General features: G+C 42.1%; 1 protein-coding gene across 1 annotated transcript in view; it reads right to left on the bottom strand.

Moving 5' to 3' along the window:
* Nucleotides 1–25,450, bottom strand: part of SV2C (synaptic vesicle glycoprotein 2C) — a 221,156-nt gene that overhangs the window by 159,459 nt on the left and 36,247 nt on the right. Inside the window, exon 2 of the mRNA XM_070796864.1 lies at nucleotides 11,263–11,941. Coding sequence (XP_070652965.1) covers nucleotides 11,263–11,842 — 580 coding nt within the window. The 5' untranslated portion in view covers nucleotides 11,843–11,941. The remainder of the gene's footprint in view (nucleotides 1–11,262; nucleotides 11,942–25,450) is intronic.

Genomic DNA, 25,450 nt, shown 5'->3' with positions numbered 1-25,450 from the left:
TCCGGCATCTATGTTTATGGATGAACTGACTCCCACAGCAGGATTTCTTTTCATCCCTGTTAGCAGTCTGGCTAACTCTTTCAGCTTTCAATCAGTTCTTCTGACACAGTAGCATTTTTTAATATTTTTGACTTAACTAGATTCTGCTGAGAGAACTAAGCTACTCTCAGAAAAACTATTAAATTTTCTATACATAAGAGGGGGAAAAAATCTGTAGTCACATTATAAATTTATCACCATGACTCTGGCACTGAGAAACTATTTCTACAAAGCAGAGTCACGCTGCGCCCTGCACATCCAGGGTCCGTTCTGGGATGCAGAGCTGTAAACATGGTTAGGGACTGTCATGCCCCACACCACGTAGGAGAAAGACGAGCCTAAAGAAGCCAAATGCCCATCTTGGTGGGGGAAAAAACAACTGTGCATCCTTCAGCTATCAATAAGACATTTCCTTTTGGGGGGAGGAAAAAAAAAACCTTTCTTTCAAAAATGGCACATAAAGCTTCCTTGTCCATGGATGTTATTGTTTACTCATGAATAAAGAAATCAGTCCCATTTCCATTTACCCCTTCCATGGTTTGAAATCTTGATATCATGTACAACCTTTGCTATCACAGCTGTTGGGAATGCTGCTGCTTCTTGTTTAGGGGTGTCTAGGACACAGCTACTCAATGTGGAGTTTGGAACTAACACCGATGCCAAAATCACCTGGGAGCTTGTAAAAGTATCTCAGACCCCACTCCACACCTGCTCAAGCAAAACCTGCTCCTCTGGTGACTTGTCTGCATTTTTATGTCTGAGAAGCAATGGTCAAGATCATGGTGCTTCTTCACATGGACTAAGAATAACTTGAGGCACTTAAAAAACATATACAGTTCCCAAGGGTCATCCCCTAGCACTGACTCCGAATGTCTGGGATCAGATATAATTTTGGTTAAATGAGATAATGAAATTATATGACATACATGATGCCTGACAAACAGAAGGCAAAGAGCAAACTCTAAGCCCTCCTGTTATCACTACTACCAGTAAGGTTGTCAGATTCAGCAGATAAAACCACATGGTGATCCAGGTAAATTCGTATTTTAGGTGAACAGATAACTGATAAATATAAGTATATACCAAATACACTACCCTTATGGCAGAAAGTGAAGAAGAACTAAAGAGCCTCTTGATGAAAGTAAAGGAGAAGAATGAAAAAGTTGGCTTAAAGTTCAACATTCAGAAAACGAAGATCATGGCATCTGGCCCCATCACTTCATGGCAATTAGATGGAGAAACAGTGGAAACAGTGGCAGACTTTATTTTTTTGGGTCCAAAATCACTGCAGATGGTGACTACAGCCATGAAATTAAAAGACGCTTACTCCTTGGAAGAAAATCTATGACCAACCTAGACAGCATATTAAAAAGCAGAGACATTACTTTGCCAACAGAGGTCTGTCTAGTCAAGGCTATGGTTTTTCCAGTGGTCATGTATGGATGTGAGAGTTGGACTATAAAGAAAGCTGAGGGCCGAAGAATTGATGCTTTTGAACTGTGGTGTTGGAGAAGACTCTTGAGAGTCCCTTGGACTGCAAGGAGATCCAACCAGTCCATCCTAAAGGAGATCAGTCCTGGGTGTTCATTGGAAGGACTGATGCTGAAGCTGAAACTCCAATACTTTGGCCACCTGATGTGGCGAGCTGACTCATTGGAAAAGACCCTGATGCTGGGAAAGATTGATGGCAGGAGGAGAAGGGGACAACAGAGGATGAGATGGTTGGATGGCATCACTGACTCAAGGAACATGAGTCTGAGTAAACTCCAGGAGTTGGTGATGGACAGGGAGGCCTGGTGTGCTGCGGTTCATGGGGTCGCAAAGAGTTGGACACGACTGAGCAACTGAACTTAACTGATACAAAATACTGCGTGAGACATATTTATACTAAAATATTATTCCTTTGTTATTTATCGCAAATTTAAATTTAACTGGCCATGTTGTATTTTCTCCAGTAATCCTAACTATCCCTGACTTTGTAATACCTGGGGCAGAGAAGTTAGGTAGATAGGTGGAAAAATAGATTAGGCTCAGATTGTCGAGAGCTTGAATGCCATTCTAAGGAGTTTGAATCAACCTGTACTCAACATTTTTGAGTAGGGACATGACATAACCCAAGTACTCCATCCTTTACTCCCAGGAATGAGGAAGACAAAGTCAAGTGGGCTGCTGGGGCAAGAATCCCCAGCTCAAAGATTCTTTAGGAAGGGAGACCAGAAGGTCATAGTCATGGCCAGTGACGAAGTCATAAAAAACAAAGAAGTTAAAATTTCAAAATCTTAAATTTCATTCTAAACTCTTAAATTACTTACACCCCACTTGACCCATAACAATAATTTAAACTAGCTACTTGACTTTTCTTTTTGAAGGAATAGCTGGTACACAGCTGAGCCCTAGCTTTTACAGAGAGATTTTTGTAATCAGAGAAAAAAAAAATCTAGTAACACATCAAAAGCCAAACTTCCAATATCTTTCCAATGCCTACTCTGCCAGAACCCAGAACTTTGCATCTGGATATCCCAAATACTTAGTACAAAGCTTCAGTTATAAAATCAATCAGTGTTCCTACTCACAGTCCATTTGCTCTTATTTAACACACAATTATTTTTTTAATTTGAAGTATAGTTAATTAAATGGCAACCCACTCCAGTTGCCATTGTTCTTGCCTGGAGAATCCCAGGGACGGGGGAGCCTGGTGGGCTACCGTCTATGGGGTCACACAGAGTCGGACACGATTGAAGCGACTTAGCAATAGTTAATTTACAACAATGTGTTCATTTCAACTATAATAACAAAGTGACTTCAGTTGTGTAGTAAAGTGATTTAGAATCTTTTCCAGATACTTTTTTGTGACCATGTTGTGTGACTCGTGGGATCTTAGTTCCCCTTTGTTGTTGTTCAGTTGCTCGGACATGTCTGACTCTTCACAACCCCATGGACTGCAGCACACCAGGCTTCCCTGTCCTTCCCCATCTCCCAGAGCTTACTCAAACTCACGTCCATAGAGTCGGTGATGCCATCCAACCATCTCATCCTCTGTCATCCCCTTCTCCTCCTGCCTTCAATCTTTCCACCAACAGGGTCTTTTCCAATGAATCAGTTCTTCGCATCAGGTGGCCAGAGTATTGGAGCTTCAGTATCAGTCGTTCCAATGACTATTCAGGACTGATTTCTTTTAGGATGGACTGGTTTGAACTCCTTGAAGTCCCAGGGATTCTCAAGAGTCTTCTCCAACACCACAGTTCAGAAGCATCGATTCTTCAGTGCTTAGCTTTCTTTATAGTCCAACTCTCACACCATACATGACTACTGGAAAAACCGTAGTTCTGACTATATGGACCCTTGTTGGCAAAGTAATGTCTCTGCTTTTTAATACACTATCTAGATTTGTCAGAGCTTTTCAAAGTAGTGATCAAACCAGGACCTTCTGCAAAGAAAGTGCAGTCTTTTTTTTTTTTTTTTTTAAATCTTCCAATTTTATTTTATTTTTAAACTTTACATAATTGTATTAGTTTTGCCAAATATCAAAATGAATCCGCCACAGGTATACATGTGTTCCCCATCCCGAACCCTCCTCCCTCCCCATACCATCCCTCTGGGCCGTCCCAGTGCACCAGCCCCAAGCATCCAGCATCATGCATCGAACCTGGACTGGCAACTCGTTTCCTACATGATATTTTACATGTTTCATTGCCATTCTCCCAAATCTTCCCACCCTCTCCCTCTCCCACAGAGTCCATAAGACTGTTCTATACATCAGTGTCTCTTTTGTTGTCTCGTACACTGGGTTATTGTTACCATCTTTCTAAATTCCATATATATGCGTTAGAATACTGTATTTATGTTTTTCCTTCTGGCTTACTTCACTCTGTATAATAGGCTCCAGTTTCATCCACCTCATTAGAAAGTGCAGTCTTAACCACCAGACTACGAGGGAAGTCCTGTGGATTCTTTTTCATTATAATTATTACAAGATTCTGAATACAGTTCCTCATGCTATACAGTCAGTCCTTGTTGTTTAGCTATTTTATATAGAATAGTGATATCTGTTGATCCAAAACTCTAATTTATCTCTCTCTGCTCCTCTCACTATCCCCTTTGATAACACTGCTACTGCTGCTAAGTCACTTCAGTCGTGTCCGACTCTGTGTGACCCCATAGACGGCAGCCCACCAGGCTCCCCCGTCCCTGAGATTCTCCAGGCAAGAACACTGGAGTGGGTTGCCATTTCCTTCTCCAGTGCATGAAAGTGAAAAGTGAAAGTGAAGTCACTCAGTCGTGCCCAACTCTTAGCAACCCCATGGACTGCAGCCCACCAGGCTCCTCCGTCCATGGGATTTTCCAGGCAAGAGTACTGGAGTGGGGTGCCGTTGCCTTCAAACAAATAACACTAGTTTGTTTTTAATGTCTGTAACTGTTTTGTAAATAAGTTCATGTGTATAATATTTTTAAAGATTCCACATATAAGTGATATCATATGATATTTGTCTTTCTCTGACTTACTTCAGTATTTCTTTTCATTACTTCTCCTCTCACGATCTTAAAGGCCAATAAGAAATCTCAAAGTGTAAGGTAAGACTGTCAATTTGCAAATATGTAGGTTGGGAATACTTACATTAGTGATTTATCAGACTAATTCTTCAAGATGAATGTAATTGTTTCCTATATTCTGAAGCTTTATGCAGGAAACTTAGGTCCTGTAGAAGTTCTTGTTATGGAAGAATATTCGAGACATTAGATTTCCCATGAACACATGGTGTTTAGAATTGGAACCTACAAGTCTGTATTACATGTATTTGGCTTGATCCAGATATTAGATGATCAATAGTCTGACTGCCTTATTTAAACCAAAATGCACAGTTAACAAATTCCCTAATCCGATAACACTTTCCCGAGTTCTTCAGGGCCTTCCTGGTGAGTCCCAGACTGCATTAAGATATTAAAGCCAGAGGATCAGAATCCCCACCCAGGAGTAATCTAGGACATAGGAATACAGGTGTTCAGCTGCAATAATCAGCCTTCAGGTTCAAAGCTATATTGTGAGCAATCACCCAGGGACCTTCCAGACAACAGAGGGCATTTACTATCACACTTTCACAGCCCAGAATGTACTTACTGGTGAATTTCATGAATGAAACACAGAGTTTCCCTTCTCTCCTGTCCTGTGGGCTCTGGATGGAGGAACCTTTTCAGGCTACTTGGTCCAACTCCATTTGGATGCCAGAAACCTCTCTTCCCAGAAGGATGTGAAAGACCAGAGAGAATAAGACCCAGGAATATAATGGCAATGAATTATTGAGTCTTCTTTTCCAATTTGGCAATAATGAATCCAAATAAGATTTTGCTAGTGTTCGTGGACAGGATATTCTCTAGGAATCAATAAGTATTTAATTCCAATTAGAATCACTATGACAGCGAGAGGCTAAACAGAGCCAGAGGGCACACCCACAGCAGAGATCAAACTTCCCTCTAAGACACAGAGGACAATGGCATTGAGCAGGCTGCAGAGCTGCTGATCCTGAAGCCTGCAGCACACACTTTTAGGGTACAAAGCTAAGGATCTTAAATTTAGAGTGCTGCTAAGCTGCTAAGTCACTTAGCAGTCGTGTCCGACTCTGTGCGACCCCATAGACAGCAGCCCACCAGGCTCCCCTGTCCCTGGGATTCTCCAGGCAAGAACACTGGAGTGGGTTGCCATTTCCTTCTCCAGTGCATGAAAGTGAAAAGTGAAAGTGAAGTTGCTCAGTCGTGTCCGACTCTGTGCGACCCCATGGACTTCCGCCTACCAAGCTCCTCCGTCCATGGGATTTTCCAGGCAAGAGTACTGGAGTGGGTTGCCATTGCCTTCTCCATAAATTTAGAGCGCACCAGATGCCAAATGATAAAGCTCTTGGAATAAAGTTCAAAGAGGAAAAACTCTGCATCACTCTTTGTTATCAGCTGGGATATCCTGGTCCACCTGGCAGCACTGGGCAAGAGCGATACACGCCCTGAAAAGATGCTCAGCACACAGGAACACAGTCGCTACACTCTGTCTGTAGTCCAGGGGCAAATAACAGTCAATGGGACTGAAAAAAGGGACTCTCAGAAACTTGAAGCTGTTCTTTTCTTTCCCCCAAAATACAAACATCCAGACATAAAGCAGCTTTAGAAATCTCAGCAGAATTTTTCTTCTTTTGTTAATAACGAAAGGAATAAGGGAACAAATGGAGGGATGGAGAAAGAAATTAGGTATGCGTTCAGGTCATATTCATCCAGCCCAGGCTTTAAGGAAACTATTCTTGCTATAAGTGGTTAAAAAAAAAATGAGCGAGAGAGAGAATTCTGTATGTTCCAAGGAATTCTACACCATCCAAATAAAAACTATAGATAGAGAGGTTAAAGAGATGCTTAAGGCTTCCCCAGTGGTTCAGTGGTAAAGAATTCGCCTGCCAATGCAGGAGATCAAGGTTTAATCCCTGGGTTGGGGAGATTTTTTGGAGAAGGAAATGGAGCCCACTCTAGTATCCTTGCCTGGAAAATCCCACAGACAGAGGAACCTGGTGGGCCACAGTCCATGGAGTCGCAAAGACAATTTAACAACTAACAACAACAATCCGGCTTTGGCCTGCCTACACTATCAAAACTCTTGCTCTGAAAATCACCAAGGCATGTGGAAATTAGGTGTTACAGTTGATAAAAGACAGAAGAAACCTATAGAGGATGTTCAGTTATCACTCAGTTCAAGCTGAGTTCTCAAGTATGTCTTGGTTTAGAATATATTGTCTTCTATCTGTTTTGTACTCGTCAACACTTGGCCACGATAATGTTTTAGTACCTAAAAATTACTCCACTCTACCACCCCCAACCAGAAAGCAGGTGGCCCAACAACGATGAGGCTCCCTGCTTCTCCAGCAGGAGACAGAACAGTCCAGAGGAAGAGCAGGAGGAAGGGGAGCCAGCGAGGCACTAGCTGGGCTGTGACAGGCGAGAGCGGGAAGGTGGCTGAGCCTGGTCGTGCTGTGAGTCTGAAACCGGCACACATCCCTCCCTGTCTGGAGGCTTTCTTAGAACCCAAACTGGTCCTCAGCAGCTCTTGGACCAGAGGTAAGATGTGGTCGGAGAGGGTTCCCTGCGAATCCACTGTGAGATGCAGCCCTGTGAGGGGAGAACGCTGGAGGCCCGGCCCCTGTGCAGGGGGCTGGGAAGCTGGAGGGCATGCTGTCACTTCACTCCATACATGGGCTCGTCCCTTCAAATGAACGTCCTAGCCTGGCACAAACTGGAAGAACCATTAGTGGCGGCCAAGATCTTCAAGGGCCAGACCCGAGGGGCCCGTTTCAACCTTTACAAGACTCTTCCGCACCTACGAAGGAAGCACATCCCTTCCTTCTTCTAGCAACTCCCAGAGCTGCCCTCTCTCTCGGCTGCTCCTTCTCAGTCTGCTCCGTGACTTCTTCCTCGCCACCAGTCCCACAAATAGTCTTCGGCAGGAAACTGCCCTCTCCCTGGTTACGGTCTTGGGCAGCTTCACCTTAAATGAGATGGTTCTCAAAACACTCAGCGCTTCAGTTCACGTGGTGGCAGGAGCCCATCAGGTGCTCCTCTTTGGATGCCTCCCCCCAAATCTCAAAGTGATCGGTCTAAAACTAAACCGGGCTTCCCTGGTGGTCCAGTGGTTGCGAATCTGCCTGCCAGTGCAGGGGACGTAGGTTCGATCCCTGGTCTGGGAGGAGCCCACAGGCTGTGGAGCCTGTGCCCTCGGGCCAAGGGGCTGCACCTCCTGAAGCCTGAGTGCCTGAACCCAGAGCTTGGCGACAGAAGCCACACCAGTGAGAAGCATGTGCACTGCCCCTAGAGAAAGCCCACAGCAATGAACACCCGGCAAAACCAAATTTAATAAATAGATCTTTAAAATAAAATAGAAAAACAAACCCTTCTCCTTTCTCCTTCATGCTCAGACCTATCATCTGCCTTACCTAACTTGATGAACTGCCTGCCTTCCACTAACTGTCCTGTTCCTTCTGTTCCAAACTACCAGTGACCCAACCCTTGCTGACTCTACCTCTGGGCCAGCTCTCTGGTCCATGCCTTCCTTCCACTGCCTTAGTCAGGTCCGTTCCCCTCACAGGGTCTCCCTGCTTGAAGTCTCTTTAGCTACACTTCTCTTCTGGTTATACACTTCTCTTCTTGGACTACAAGGAGATTAAACCAATCAATCCTAAAGGAGATCAGTCCTGAATATTCATTGGAAGGAGTGATGCTGAAGTTCCAATACTTTGGCCACCTGATGTGAAAAGCAACTCATTAGAAAAGACCCTGATGCTGAGAAAGACTGAAGGCGGGAGAAGAAGGGGACGACAGAGGATGAGATGGTTGGATGGAGTCACCAACTCGACGGACATGAGTTTGAGTAAGCTCTGGGAGATGGTGGCACACAGGGAAGCCTGATGTACTGCAGTCCATGGGGTCCCAAAGAGTTGGACATGACTGAGCAACTGAACAACAACTTCTGGCTGTGGATATTTGTTTCCTTGACTTGGTGGTGCACAGACACTTGTCATCTCTCTATGCTAGACTATGACTTCTTTGGATACACAAACCTTGTTTTGTTTTTGCTATTTCTCCTATGTTCCCGTGTGGTAACATCATGCTTTGCACATAATAAATACTCAATAAGTAGACTTTGGCAATAGAAAATGAATTTTCTTAAAATGATGGTACTTATTCCCCCAAACAGCAGCTCATTAGATTAACCTCTTTTCAGTTAACAACACTATATATGCACACAGACTGTGCCCACAAACACATGCACACAAGGGATGCCCTTAACTGTCTGGAAGTCAATCTTCCAGCAAACACAAAGATGGGCATTGTTTCCTAAATAATTAAAACATAAATTGGCTAATATTTTTCATTCCTAGTTTTCCTTGAGTGAAATGACACAATGCTCAGTGGCAAGTGAGAAACAATTTTGCAAACCTTTCTCCTCCCAAAAGCCACCAAACATGGGTTGTGCATCTTCCTGTCTTGCATTTTGATCCCATTGCTATGACTTAGTGTGGTAATTATATTACAAAGCTATTATTTGCTGAAATGAAAATGGCAAAACAATTTACATGCTTGTCTAAAAAAAGACTGTGTTAGAATGCAATTGTCAGTAAAATTACAATGGCAAATAACTGAAAGGCAAGTCTGGAAGGCGCAGTTGTGAACCCATCACAAAGTTTCTGTGGGGGACTCAGAGCATACACTCCTGGGCACACACTTTTAATTCACAAAAGCAGGCAGTGTTTAGGGAGAGATGAAAATGTCTGTGCTCCAATAGTTCCCCAGCATTATCTACACTTGTGAACGCCCCCGGGGGTGTGTGACACCATCACGGTTTATGGGACAGACTGGTAAGAGCACCGTGTGGGCTACTGCACCTCCTTCAGCACCAGGAAGATAAAAGGGAAGCTCAGCTTCGACTTTTCTGCTTCCGATATAAAAGCGAGGATCATAACATGAAAAGACTGCTAGTCTATATTCAAGCCTGAAAGTATTAAATATTGTGTATTAAAATAGATGTGTTTCTAAAGATCTGTTTTCTTAAAACATTCTGCTGATATATTCTGTTAGCAAAATCTTGATAAATATTTTAATGCCTGGTAGGTAGATTTACTCACCAAAGGAAAAAAATTAAACAAAATTAGAGTGCTATCTATGAAATAGATATGCTGAAATGATGAACTTAATGACTTTATACCTTCCTCCAACCCCTATTCTGCGTTTTGACGAGTGAACACACAGATGAGCCCACCAACAAAACCCGTGCAATCTATGCCCCTGTGCTCCCCGCTTCATCCCCCTCCCAGACTGCATCTATGGGTCTATCTCTTCCAGTTGAGCAATTAAAGAAACAAATGAGCAACTCAGACACAGAAATACAAGTATCACATTATATCACTTACATGTGGAATCTAAAAATGCAATACAAATGAACTTCTTTACAAACCTGAAATGGACTCACAGACACAGAAAACAAACATATGGTTGCCAAAGGGGAAGGGAGAAGGAAGGGATAAGTTAGGAGTTTATATTATATATAATAATACATATTAATATAATTATTATATTATTTATGATATATATTATATAGTATAAATTAGGAGTTACTTACTAAACCACAAAAAGATCTGTATACTTTTGTTTTTCAAGTTTTAGTTTTAAAAAGTCCGTTGGAAACAGAGACACCAAGTATTCTTACTCTCTTTCACAGACTCTGAAACACATAAAGGTTTGCTATGCACACAAACGTGTTCTCTGAGCAGAAGGGCTTGAAAGGTCTCCTGATTTAATGTACCACATGTCTGATGTGGACCTTACGTTTTGGGGATAGTCTGCTGTGGGCATGCTTCTTGGCCTTCTTACTTTTTCTCCAAGAGGGAAGGTTAAATACAGCGTTGTAACAATATGAATGAACCTTCAGTGCAGTAGTAACTTTAAAACAAAAGTAAAATTTGCTCTCTAGATACTTTATAGCAAGGTTATATGGTTTTAATACATATAATTGAAACGTTAATATGATTTGAAATTGATTTTTAAGTCCTATGAGGAAAGGAAGCTTTTTCATTGTAGGCACAAAGGTACAAATTTGGAAAAAGCCAAAGTCATCTAAAGAAAATTCTATAAATAAGGGTAATTGAAAAAACCAACAGACATGCACATAGATTATAGGAAAAAATGAAAATTCACAGGTCCCAAAAGTGTTTAAACCACAATATTACACATAAAATTTGGAATCTGAAATCACATTTATCAGAGTTTTGAAGAATTAATCTCTATATTTAGAAAAATGTCAGGTAAGTGTCACATAATAGCTTTATTAACTTCCAAGGGCATGTCTTTTGAAGTTAATTAAGGAGAACCTAATGCAACATTTATAACAGTGTAAGTTAAAAATATATTGCTCTAACTTACCTTGAAATGCATAAAAATAAAAGTGGGATTGATGGATAGATAGATAGGTGGCTAGGTGATAAAGAAAACACAGTAAATGTTAACTATAGAATCTAAGTTAGAAATAGGTAGAAATATTTGGGTATCACTGCACCATTCTTTTGATTCCTTTGCATGTTTTAAATTGTTCAAATGTTGGGAACAAATGCAGGCCTCCATATGGAAAGTATGTATTCTATTTGTTAACTGTCCTCAACAAATAGAGCAGTTTCAGAGTGTGTCTCTCTGCTGGGATGCACTCACCTAGCCATCCGGATCCCGAATTTGGTATGCACAGGTCTGTCTCAGCGCTTGGCAACACGAAGCCCACGACAAACACCTCCACGCCATCCGCCATCAGGGCCATGCCCAGGACAAAGAAGAGGGCCCACTGAAAGCGGCCATGGCCACACTCTTGGATTATCAGCTCATACTGCTGGGCGAGCTCTTCCTCGTCAGCTTTCCTCTCAGACTCCAGCTCCTGGCGGTCCTTATACTCATCGCCCTTGGGCTGCCCTACTGACACGATGCTGTCTTTCCCTTGGTTCATGCTGGGGATGCCCTGATACTCCCCTTCGTAGATTTCATCATCTTCATCGTGACCCTCAGTAGCTTCACTGGAGCCTTCATCATCATTGGCCTCTCCATTATAGGTTTCCCCTGGCGGATAAATGTCATCGTCCTCTTCCTCGTCTTGGAATCGACTGTAGGACCTCTGGGTGTATTCATCCTGGGCCCGATCCACTGCTTGATTCACCTTCTTTACGGTCTGTTTCTTCACCTCTCTGGCAATGTCCTTGGCGCCCTTCATCAGTGAAGTCCTATCCTTATAAGAGTCTTCCATCTTATCTCAACTGATGGCCAGTGAGAAGGCGGGAATTGTTCACAGACTGGTCAGTGGTTCAGTCCTGACAGCATCATCCACTTTGAGTTCAGAATGGAACTGCAAAAGAAGAAAACCCACAGAAGATATTTATTATTTGTTTCAATGCCTTTTCCACCATCTATTTCTTGGTCTCTTTTCACTGACCCCCACAGATTAACATACAGAATTAGCTTTTCCTTTCTTCTGAGCACACTGTTTGCTGGTTCTCTACTCAAGTGTCATCAGAACTTAGAGTATTTAGGGTTTTGCTGTTATTATTACTGTTTTGTTTTTAAGGAACTCTGTCTCCTGGGTAACCTTGCATATAATGCACAAGCATTCCCCTGAAAATACAATGAAATATCTTGCACCTTCATAAGTACATCCAACATATTCTGAAAGTGCTAGAAAGACTCTGAGAAAAATAATATTGCTTGCAGGTATATACATATTCTGCAAAGGCAAACCCAGAATAATAAAAGAATCCAGTCCGACCTCATTTCCTCACAATGAAAAAAACGAAAACAAAAAGTGCAAGCAAGTGTCCCTACATATAATGCTATCAAGTCATATACAGGCACATCTCATTTTACTGTACTTTGCATTATTGCACTTTGCAGATACTGCATTTTCAACAAATTGAAGGTCTGTGATAATCCTCAGTCAAGCAAATCTATCGGCACCATTTCTGCAACAACATTTGCCCATTTTGTTTCTCTGTTACATTTTGGAAATTTCTGTAATACTTCAAACTTTTAAATTATTATTATATTTGTTATGTGATCTGTGACTGGTGGACTTTGATATTATACCATGACTTACTAAAAGCTCAAGTAATAGCATTTTCAGCAACAAAGTATTTTTAATTAACATTATTTTTTTAGATATAATGCTATATCACAGTTAATCAATTACAGTATAATATAAACATAAATTTACATGCACTGGGAAACCAAAAAATTTGCATGATTTGCTTTATTGCAATATTCACTATACTGTGGTGGTCTGAAACCAAACCCGTAATATCTCTGAGCTATGCCTACAAATATTTATAAAACATGCTTCCCTTCTACCTTTTTTGTATCTCCTTTCAATAATTGATAACAGAGACTCACATGGCACCCAAAACAGACAATGAGTATTTCCCCCAGTATGGCAGTCATATCTGTAGGAAATTAGCAGCGTTTGTCAAATGACTTCACATACACTTTGATAGTCACTGAACTAAAGACATGGATTGTCCAGTATGGATGTGCCATTTCAGGATCCACCCCCAGGCCAGCAGGGACAGGTAAGCCAAATGTGGTATCCCTTCCCAACATGCCCTGTAAGAACCCTAGGCTTTGTCCCCACCATTTTCATCTCTAGACCGTCTCACACACGCGGGTGCACACACTCCCTCCCGCCTTGTCCAACTGCAGTGATCTGCCTCCTTGGACACAGAGTCAGCAGCCTCCCCTGACCCATCACTGGGTTTCTTTTCTCACGGACAGCCCCTCTCTGTCTCAGCTCATTATACTCAGGCTGACTTCTTTCACTTGTCTGCTGAGTTGTCCTCTCTGGTGGCCAATATCAGGCCCACCTTCTACAGAAATGATATGAAAGTGAAAGTCATTCTCCTGCATCATTAATCTGCCAAGGCTTGGACTGCAGCAGCATAGTAAACACTGATTTATATAATGGTCATTTTTACTTTGTTCTTTTGCATCCCGTGTGAAACACTTGGTAAGTGGCTATTACAAACATACATTTAAACTACTCATCCAGACATGACAAATAAACTTAGCAAAACAGAAAAAAGATGCTTATTTATCAATGAATTGGGCATCATTACTACCAGATACCTACAAATGGCTAGTAGGCAAAACAGAAGCATGGCTCTGCTCAGGCCTGTATTTTGGAAGATGAAAAAATGAAATGAACATAAACATATGATTATAAGGCTTTTTTTTCCCCCAAATGTATTCATGAAGGATGTTCCTGTTTGTTCTCCCTTATATTTCTTTTTTTTTCCAGAGAGCTGAGAGGTGAGGGGGAGGGAGAGATGGAAGGATCCATGAGAGAGCAAGATGCAAAGGGAGTGGGAAAAGAGGTTGAGGGTGGAGCATTCCAAAACTGAAGGACCAGGCAGGAAAAGAGAAAAGGAAGAATGATGATAAATGATGCTGGCAATGGACACAGGTTTCCTACTTTTAAAACAAGACACAAAATTAAAACATTTTACACAGTAAGTAAAGCCAACTGGTCTACCATCCATAAATGGATGATTATATCAGACACCTCATGCAAAGAGTTGACTCATTGGAAAAGACCCTGATGCTGGGAGGGATTGGGGACAGGAGGAGAAGGGAACGACAGAGGATGAGATGGCTGGATGGCATCACTGACTCGATGGATGTGAGTCTGAGTGAACTCCGGGAGTTGGTGATGGACAGGGAGGCCTGGCATGCTGCAATTCATGGGGTCGCAAAGAGTCGGACACTGAGCGACTGAACTGAACTGAACTGAACTGATATCAGACACAGCACATCAGCTGTTTCCTGGGCACAACAGCACCAAAAACACAATTAAAGGAAAAGACTGGTGAGTATGAAAGCAGAACCCAAGCCCCTATAACATGCTACCCGTGAACAGCCTGCCTATTAGTAATGGGAAGCTTCTACAATTGCTTCTTCTAATAAACAGTAATTAATGTGACTAAATGAAATCAACTCTGAATATTCATTGGAAGGACTGATGCTGAAGTTGAAGCTCCAATATTCTGGTCACTGTCAGGAGCCATGTTAGGCATTACTGACAAAATGGAGGCACGGCCCCCAGCCCCCTCTCCTCATTCCACAGGCACAGATCCTGGAATGAAGGAGTTAGGCCTTGTAATTCTGACTTGTCTTTTCCTGTCCTCGGCTGAGTTGACTGAAAAGGAATACTAAGGTGCTTATTGTTCTTGAGAGGAGCATGAGAAGGCACAAAGCCTTCTGCAGCTGTGCTCAGAAAATTATTCATAAGGTTAATCATTGACATTTGTTCAAGGACTTTTACACAAGAGTGTTCCAGGATGAGCACATAGGCTGTAGCTTGAGGCCATGGGAGGGATTGATATCTGAAGCCTATTTGTGAGGAGAATGTTTATGGCAAAGGCGTTTACTGAATTTAGGGCTTGCTGCTGCTACTGCTAAGTTGCTTCAGTCGTGTCCAACCCTGTGCGACCCCATAGACGGCAGCCCACTAGGCTCCTCTGTCCCTGGGATTCTCCAGGCAAGAATACTGGAGTGGGTTGCCATTTCCTTCTCCAATGCATGAAAGTGAAAAGTGAAAGTGAAGTCGCTCAGTTGTGCCCCGACTCAGCGACTCCATTGACTGCAGCCTACCAGGCTCCTCCGTCCATGGGATTTTCCAGGCAAGAGTACTGGAGTGGGTTACCATTGCCTTCTCCAGGGTCTAGTCATAAAAATATTCAAAAGCGAAGTCGCTCAGTCGTGTCCGACTCTTTGTGACCCCATGGACTGTAGCCTACCACGCTCCTCCGTTCATGGGATTTTCCATGCAAGAGTACTGGAGTGGGTTGCCATTTCCTTCTCCAGAATTTAGGGCTTAGAAATAATTAAAATATTTAGAAGTTAAAGATTTAAGGAATGTTGTAACGTTAGTATATTTTACTATAGCTTATAGAAGTTAAGAATTTTTAGAGACACTGTAGCTAGAAGCCTTTTTAAGAGATAGTGAGCTCAGGATGTTGGGGAAAACAGGATTTAGGAAGATAAGTAGTAAACTGAGGAATGTAGCATGAGTTACAATGTAATCACAAGTTAACTATAGGACACATTAGAGGAGGTAGATAATAGATGATAAGGCTGATTCCCAGAGAATCACTGAAGCAGAAACTCTGTTTTAAGAGCAACAATGATTTATGGAGATAATAAATCTGGGAGAGGGGGAACTGAAAATGTCAAACCTCTGGCCTAATGTTTTTGTAAAAGTATAAAAGAGAATCTTAAACTTGAAATAAATAGGCAGTCCAAAAGAAAACTGAGAGGCTGCCTCATTTCTCTCGCCGACATCATTCATCTTTTCAGGTTGAATCCCTGCTTGCTGGAGTTGGACTCCGGCAGGTCACCAAAGATTGAAGGCAAAAGAAGGGGGTGGCAGAGGATGAGATGCTTAGACAGCATCACTGACTCGATGTACATGAATTTGCGCAAACTTCAAGAGACAGTGAAGGACAGAGGAGACTGGCATGCTCTGGTCCATGCGGTCACAGAGATGGACACGACTGAGCAACTGAGCAATAACAACAATAATGCGTTACTCCAAACTAATACACATTTTAATTAATGATTAATGTCAGAAAGAAAGGAAATATTTCATATTCATAACCACCCACACTATATGCAGAGTTGATTGTAAACAACTAGATACATCTTTCTGTTTCATGTGTCTGAAAATGGTGATTCTCAAAAAATCTTAAAATCATTTTTATTGAGATATAATTTACATTCAATAACATGCTCTATTTTTATGCATATTAAAAGAATATAGTCCAAGAGATCTGATGCTGTACACCATGTACTTTATGTTTATTCTGGCAAGAAATGGTTGTTGAAAGGCTTATTCAGCACGGGTTTGAAACTTCTGTCCTTTATATTAACAATCTACAAAAAAAAAAAAAGATCAGCATACTGAGCTCCAGATTTCAGTGGCCTGGAGCCAGGCTCTGGAGACAGCAGAAAGATTAGAAGATGGACATGACCTTGTAGAAGCTCTACTTGCTGTGTAAAAACATCCACACTGCTACTTTCTATAGCCTAGCCTTGTGAAGTGTAATGATATTTGAAGGTAACCAGCATTAAAATGCACAACCCCCTATCTGCACTGAGACAGCATTCTGAAAAGAAGATTTTGGGAAAGAGAAGAACACATTTTGAGCTGAAGGAATAGACTCATCATCCCAGCCTGTCCAAATTTTTGACGGCAGACTCTAGTTACTTAAGGATGCCTCTTCCTCTCCAAACTTCTGAACTTATGTGTATATTCCCACTCTTCCAGGGGCAGGTCAAGGCCACCTCTCTCGTGAAGTTTTTTCTTTTATTTTTTGCTTAAACTATCACAGATTCCCAGTTCAGCATGGTCGGTTTCCTCCTGACACGCAATCATGTCTTCCTTTATGGTTTTACCCATGAATGCTGAAGCTCCAATACTTTGGCCACCTGATGAGAAGGGCTGAGTCATTAGAAAAGGCCCTGATGCTGGGAAGGATTGAGGGCAGAAGGAAATAGGGACAACAGAGGATGAGATGGTTGGACGGCAACACTGACTCAAAGAATATGAGTTTGAACAAGTTTCAGGAGATGGCGAAGGACAGGGAAGCCTGGTGTGCTGCAGTCCATGGGGTCACAAAGAATCAGAATGAATGCCATGGTCTTCCCTATTGGAGTGTCAGCTCCTTGAAAACAGGAACCCAGTAAACTAAAACACTATAAAGCAGCATCATTTATTATTAAATTAATTAATGAGGACACAAGCACCATAAGCGGGCCAGCTCTCTAATTTCCCACTTCACAGGGAGTTGTCTGTATTAGCAGACAACTCTCCCCAGAGTGCAAGTGGATCACGTGTTCTCCTAGGTGCTGTAAGAAGAAAAAGTTCTACAGCAAATCAATTGGGAAATTTCTATTTCTGACTTCATATATTCTTTTCCAGGAGCGCCACAGTGCAAAGCTTATTATAAAGAACCTTGTATAAATGTGTTATCCAACCATTTCCCAAATCTTCCTAATAACAGAATGCCCCTACCCTCAAAATGACACCAAAAAGCAGCCTTAATTATACACCATGAGGAATACTGTGTTAAGATAAACACCAAGATCCTTTAAAATTCTAATGTCTCTATTATGAAATATCATAAAACTCAGTAATTAGAGTTAATTGAGGGAAACAGGATAAAACCATAAAGTCTACACTAAAATAACATTTTAAAAATGAAACAGTGTTTCCTTTAAGTTCATAAAAAACTGAAACGAAGTTTTCAAAAAGTAATCCTTATGATTTTTATTTTTTTTTAAATAGACTATCTACGAAAATAGAGTATTTAGCATCAGATCAGATCAGTCGCTCAGTCGTGTCTGACTCTTTGTGATCCCATGAATCGCAGCACACCAGGCCTCCCTGTCCATCACCAAATCCCTGAGTTCACTCAGACTCACGTCCATCGAGTCAGTGATGCCATCCAGCCATCTCATCCTCTGTCGTCCCCTTCTCCTCCTGCCCCCAATCCCTCCCAGCATCAGAGTCTTTTCCAATGAGTCAACTCTTCGCATGAGGTGGCCAAAGTACTGGAGTTTCAGCTTTAGCATCATTCCTTCCAAAGAAATCCCAGGGCTGATCTCCTTTAGAATGGACTGGTTTAATGTCATTCAAAGAGCCAGAAAATTTTAATTACGTTTAATATTCCTTTTATGCAGTTTTGACACAATAAACTTGCTCTATGAGGAACAGCCTCTCTAAGCCAGGATAAACTCAACAGTTGTCTAAATCTCTACAAATTTCACAGCAGTGAAATCTAAAGACTTTAACCAAATAACAAACCTGCTTATATACATGAACTTTTCTGAAGGTCCTAGACCTCTTGTTAGAAAGAATATTCTTGAGTCAAAGTGAGCAGTACCCTCTTGAGGAAGTATCTTAATTCAATTTAATGCAACAATATTCTTTCTGATCTCAAAACTAAAACACACAAGAAATAATTGGAAAATTCAGAAAAATGACAAAGAATAAAACAGTATATATTTTTACAACCCAGAGATTCCTAATTTCAATCTTTAGGCCATGAAGATACCTGAGCTTGTGATTAACTTAAATCTTACGGTACACACAGACTTGAAGCCCTTCTCAGACTACTCTATTAACTCTGACTCTTCAGCTATGACTTTTCTGCATTCATAGGGTTAGAACATCTTAAATACTAATAGGACTCTATTACATGTTTAGTAGTTCTTGGCTGGGAGCCTATCTTCTCAAATTTGAGAAGTAGTTCTCAAATTTCAATCTGGAATCACCAGGGGACCCCCAAGAACATTCAAGGAAACTGTGAGGTCAAAATAATTTTCATAAGAATAGAAGATGTTATTGAACTTTTTCACTCTCAGTTTTTCATGAGTGTATAGTGTGATTTTCCAGAGGCAACAAGCTGTGCGATGACATCATTTCTCTGATGGTTAACAAGACTGTGTACTTGTAGTTTCCTGCATTTTAAAAGTGTCACAGTTTTAGTTTCTTAATATGGTAAATATCAATAGATACAATCTATAAAAATTAAAGTTCTTGTCTTTAATAATTTTTAAGAGTGAAAAAAGGGTCCTGAGGCCAGACCAACAATTCAGAACTCTGGTTCTATAGGGATCCTCTCCTGCTTGGACCTGGAGTTGTGGAGGCTTCCCTTTAGAGTTTGCTTGTCTGGTTTTTTCCTACAGACTGTGGCTCAGATGGTAAAGAATTGTGCCTGCAATGTGGGAGACCAGGGTGCGATCCCTGGGGTGGGAAGACCCCCTGGCAAAGGGAATGGCTACCTACTCCAATATTCTTGCCTGGTGAATTCCATGGACAGAGGAATCTAGTGGGCTACAATCCATGTGGTCACAAAGAGTCAGATACAACTGAGGAACTAACACTTTCACTTTTCACTTTGAGCTTGCCTCTGCTACAGCCCCATCAGGCTCTCAATGATCTGAACTAATTTTTCCATCATTAGCTCAGCTCTAAATTTCCATAATTGCAGAGATATGGAATAATGTGGTAATGTGCATCACTGTGGTAGATCTTACTGGGAATTCCTGAGGTTAAAGAGAGGGCCTAGTTTTTATATATATCACACTGTCCTTCGGAGAGGTTGTGGCCATGTATAACTTCTAAACGCATGTAGGAAAGCTATTTCTATGATTTTTGCCAAATTAAGAAAACAGTGCTTTGTCATTTTAAGTTGCATTTGATTACTAGTGAAATTAAACATCTCTTTCTTTGTGAAATCTTTATCCTTTGCCCATTTTTGTATTAAAGTTTATAGTGAATTCAATGGTGGCTCCCAGAAAGATACTAAGAAGAACTGTACAAAAAAGATATTAATGACCAACATAACCACAATGGTGTGGTCACTTACCTAGAGTCAAACATTCTGGGGTGTGAGGTCAGATGGGCCTTAGGAAGCATTACTACAAGCAAAGCTAGTGGAGGTGATGGAATTTCAGCTGAGCTATTTCAAATCCTAAAAGATGATGCTGTTAAAGTGCTGCACTCAATATGTCAACAAATTTGGAAAACTCAGCAGTGGCCACAAGACTGGAAAAGGTCAGTTTCCACTCCAATCCCAAATAAAAGCAATGCCAAAGAATGTTCAGATTACTACACAATGCGCTCATCTCACATGCTTACAAGGTAATGCTCAAAATCCTGCAAGCTAGGCTTCAATAGTACGTGAACCAAGACCTTTCAGATGTACAAGCTGGGTTTAGAAAAGGCAGGGAAACCAGAGATGAAATTGCCAACATCCACTGGATCATAGAAAAAGCAAGGGAATTTCAGAAAAACATCTACTTTGCTTCCCTGACTGCGCTAAAGCCTCAGACTGTGTGGATCACAAGCCACTGCTGCTCACCAGGAGCTCCGAGCCTCCCAGACAGAGCAGCAGGAGCAGCAGCCACAGGTGGGGACTGGCAGGGAGTGGACTCCGGGAGGGGTGACGAGAGAAGAGGCTGGGGACAAATCGCCAAGGCTTTGAGACCACAGCAGGGACCTGAAGTTTTACTCTAAATGGGATGGGTTCAAAGTATGAGATCTAGGTGAATATATCTTAATAACACCCTGTTGGTTTTATTAAACACTGGAAATACCTCTTTTCTTTCACTATATCTCTTCAGCCCCACTCTTTCACATCTGTTGTGATCTTTATTCTGACTACAGCCATTTGATCATGGATATGACAACTTCAAAATAAATGCAGCATTTATTAGATGTCTTTGAAGACAGGTTTGAGGAAGGAGGAGGACAGCTGGAAGACAAGTTCCTCAGTACAGAGTCATCAAAGAGAAAAATTCAAGTCGTAGATGTTCTGTGTGTGTTTTAAGTTGCTTTAGTCATGTCTGACTCTTTGCAACTCTGTGGACTGTAGCCCACTGGGCTCCTCTGTCCATGGGGTTCTCTAGGCAGTAATACTGGAGTGGGTTGCCATGACCTTCGCCAGGGAATCTTCCCAACCCAGGGTTCAAACTTGTGTCTCTTGTGTCTCCTGCATTAGCAGGCAGGCTCTTAAGCACTACCACCACCTGGGCTTAATAACAACCTGTGATCATTTACCCTTCTCCTCCACATTCACTCAATCTCTCATCACATATTACAAAATGAGACTAGTTTCAGTTTCCTCTGCTTGTCCATCACCAGAATTAGAAGGAAGAAAGAAAAGAAAAAAATAGACCCAAGCAATTTATAAATAAGTTTAAAATTGCATGTTTAAAAATTGGCTATAGAGCCAGTCAAATACTAGTATCAGGCAATTACTTAGACAAAAAGATGAATCACATAAGAGAATCACATACATCATCTCAGTGGAACAAACACCGGGTCATTCCTAAAATTATACAGAACTCCACAACATCTCTTGAGCAAACGGGAATCCTAGGCAAATTAGAATGACCTAAATGATTAGATATAAACAGTCACCTTTTTTGTGAGTTAAACACACACCTGGGTTCCCTGATTGCTCAGTTGGTAAAGAATCCACCTGCAATGCAGGAGACCCGAGTTCGATTCCGGGGTTGGGAAGATCCTATGGAGAAGGGAAAGGCTACCCATTCCAGTATTCTGGGGCTTCCCTGTGGCTCAGCTGGTAAAGAATCTGCCCGCAATGCAGGAGACCTGGGTTTGATCCCTGGGTTGGGAAGATCCTCTGGAGAAGGGAAAGGCTACTCACTCCAGTATTCTGGCCTAGAGAATTCCATGGGTCTCAAAGAGTCGGACACAACTGAGCAACTTACACTTTCACTTTCACACTTGCACACTGGGTTCTAATCCTGCTTTTGCCACTTACCACTTTTTGTGACACTAAGCATGTTATCTGTGTTCTTAACTCCTCAACTGCATTACCTGTAAGATGGGGAATAAAAATGCTGTTGGAGGGGGATTAAACAAAATAACATCAAAAGCCAACACTTGGCACATGGTACCTTCTCAGTCACTGCTGCTTTACTTTGAATTAAAGAAGAATAAAAAAATGTCATTTATAATATAAGTCACTGTCCAGCAGGAAGAACGCTGGCAACTTCCTGTTTTGAAAGGAAAAATGACCATTAAATGAAGGTTGGCTGCTCTCTTCTCCAGCCAGGAGCATCGGCTGGGGAGTCATCAGGGCCAGCAACTCTTTCAGAAAAGACTCACCCTGGGTGTTTGTGGCTGTTGCTAAGACACACGCTAAGGTTTCTCTGCAAGACAAGCTCCAAAAAGAATGACTGTCTTCCTGTCTCTTCTTGCGCTTTCTGAGTGAGTCAGGCAATGTGATTAACATATTTGCAGTCTTAATACAATTTAAAAGCAAGACGGCCTCATTCACATTACACTGATAACAGCAAAACACCTCTCCTGGACCTCAGTTAGCTCCCTTGGATGTCAGCAGGCACAGAGGACAGACGCCGTCCCACCCAGACTCACACAACGCGCGCCTTAACGCCTGGAGATGACCTGTTTGCTCTTTCTGCCGTGCCCATGTTTCGCTTCATAAATGCTTCATTTTGCAACGTCCCTTGGACATGGTTACAACAGTGGCAGCCTTTGTTTACTTCAGTACCTCCCTCCGAGCACAGGATGAAACTCCCAGGGCGTTACCCCGAGGGACGCTGTACTCACTGTTTCCGGGGCTCGTGGTCCGGAGACATCCTCACTGCCTCCACCCATGCTCTGTGGCACAAGGCAGGCACACTTTTGCAACCAACCAGGTGTCTTTTTAACAGTTTTTTTTTTACAAAAACTAAACCTTATCAACCAGGTGTCTTGGTACACAAGTCTCCACAGCATGATTCATGAGGCAAGAGGACTGGTCTATTCACCGACTCAGGGTTCCACATTTGCCTCTTGGTACAAGGTACTGCCGAGTGCTCAAGGCAGCCCCTGCAGGATGGGCACCCTTTTCTGTTGTCCAAAAAGCACCCTCTTATGTGGTCACTGGGGGAAAGAGTTGCTCAATTAATTCACACACAACATTGTAAATAAGAGGCTATGGAGTTCCTCTTTGAATTCCTTGGTTCAAAAGGAAATATGTAAATTGTGGAATTTGGGTGGATAAGTTAGATACTGGAAAGTCAGAATTCATCCATCCACCCATCAGACCAATAGGTCTGTAAACAAAGAATCTGTGGTTTGGTTCCTCTCTTAATCTTGGTGCCCAAAGCAATCCTGGACACTCACTTGTTCACTACAACCAACACCTATTTCTCATGTGCTCAACAGAAGGGTCCAGACTCTCCCTAGACTCTGCATATAGAAACGAAAGGCACAGCTCCTCACCAGCAAGGAATATGGCCAACAATCAAACATATAATTGGCTTACAATGTGATAAAAGCTATGCGTTGCCACATGGTATTATGATATATTGAAAGGTTGTTGCTGAACCACGAAAAGACCCTGGGATTCTTGGCCTCCGGAGGAGAAGAATTCAATCTGGGACCAGAGACGAGGCTTGATCGCTCAGAGCTTTTGTGTAATAAAATTTTATTAAAGTATAAAGGAGATAGAGAAAGCTTCTGACATAGGCATCAGAAGGGGGCAGAAAGAGTACCCCCTTGCTAGTGTTAGCAATGGAGTTATATACTCTCTAATTAGTTATTTTTGGGGGCTCCAAAATCACTGCAGATGGTGACTGCAGCCATGAAATTAAAAGACGCTTACTCCTTGGAAGGAAAGTTATGACCAACCTAGATAGCATATTCAAAAGCAGAGACATTACTTTGCCAACAAAGGTCTGTCTAGTCAAGGCTATGATTTTTCCAGTGGTCACGTATGGATGTGAGAGTTGGACTGTGAAGAAGGCTGAGCGCCGAAAAATTGATGTTTTTGAACTGTGGTGTTGGAGAAGACTCTTGAGAGTCCCTTGGACTGCAAGGAGATCCAACCAGTCCATTCTGAAGGAGATCAGCCCTGGGATTTCTTTGGAAGGAATGATGCTAAAGCTGAAACTCCAGTACTTTGGCCACCTCATGCGAAGAGTTGACTCATTGGAAAAGACTGTGATGCTGGGAGGGATTGGGGGCAGGAGGACAAGGGGACGACAGAGGATGAGATGGCTGGATGGCATCACTGACTCGATGGACGTGAGTCTGAGTGAACTCTGGGAGTTGGTGATGGACAGGGAGGCCTGGCATGCTGCGATTCATGGGGTCTCAAAGAGTTGGACATGACTGAGCAACTGAACTGAACTGAACTGAATTAGTTATTATAGTGAATCAAAAGAATGTCTGGAGGTTGTAAAGACCTCACTAGACCTACTCCCATAATTCACATTTTAAGATAACAGGATTATTCAGAAGGTTTTTTCCAGAAACTGTCCTCAAGCAGGATACATTATTGTTATATAATCCTAAGGAATGTAGAGGGGAAAAAATGTTTGTCCTTTCTTTCTCCTTGAGAATTCCAGACCCCTCTCTCCTTGGGGACTCCTAGACTTTTTATCAACTTGCCTAGGAAATGACTCTCTCAGCATTATGATATTATGGGATAGAGCAGGGTCTAAACTGAGTTAACCAGGCGAAAGATGGACAAGTACAGCATTCACAGACCAAGGACTCACCTGATCAAAGGCCATACTATGAACTCATTACACGCTGAAAATTTTTTTTAAAAAACCACACAGAAAGATGTAGTGAGGGCCTTTCATAGACCTGCATCTGTGTGCAGAATACAGGTGCAGGTGTGCAAACAAAAACAACAAATAAAAGTAAAAGCAAAAATGGATTTCCAGTACCTCCTGTCGCGCCTCTAAGGCCAACAGTCAAATTCAACCTTGACCGTACTTGCTCAAATTAAAATGCTTAGTTTCCTCCACTAGCCTTTGGATGCCTCACCTCTTCGACATTGGTACCCACTACAAAGTATCACGGGGAGGGAGGTATAAGAGTACTTTCATGATTGACAGAAATATATGATCAACACCTGTCTATACACGTTTCCCAAAATGCATTCCAAGAGCTATTAAAAAGTGTTCCTCAAAAAGAGATTTTATGGACAAGTAAGAGGAGGTTAGTCACTTCCCTCCACTGCCTGTTACCTGATTCCAGCCAAAATCCCATCACACCAGGACACTGCAATGGCTTCCTCGCCAGTATTCCTGGTTCTACCTTTGCCCTTTAGAGGCTCATCTGCACAGAGCAGCCAGAGAAATCCTTTCCAAAAGTAGGGCAGGAATAGCACTCCCACACCAAGAACCCCCAGGGGCTTCCTCCTTACTTCCTTTATTTCTACACAGCCAGGCCTGCCTCCTCTCTGGCCTCATCTTCCATGTACTTCCTTCCCTCCACCCAAACCACTCCAACAAGCCAGGCACTCTTCTGCCTTAG

This window comes from Bos indicus, chromosome 10, assembly GCF_029378745.1.
Source record: "Bos indicus isolate NIAB-ARS_2022 breed Sahiwal x Tharparkar chromosome 10, NIAB-ARS_B.indTharparkar_mat_pri_1.0, whole genome shotgun sequence".
Lineage (NCBI taxonomy): Eukaryota > Metazoa > Chordata > Mammalia > Artiodactyla > Bovidae > Bos > Bos indicus.
This window is presented reverse-complemented; position numbering and strand designations above follow the sequence as displayed.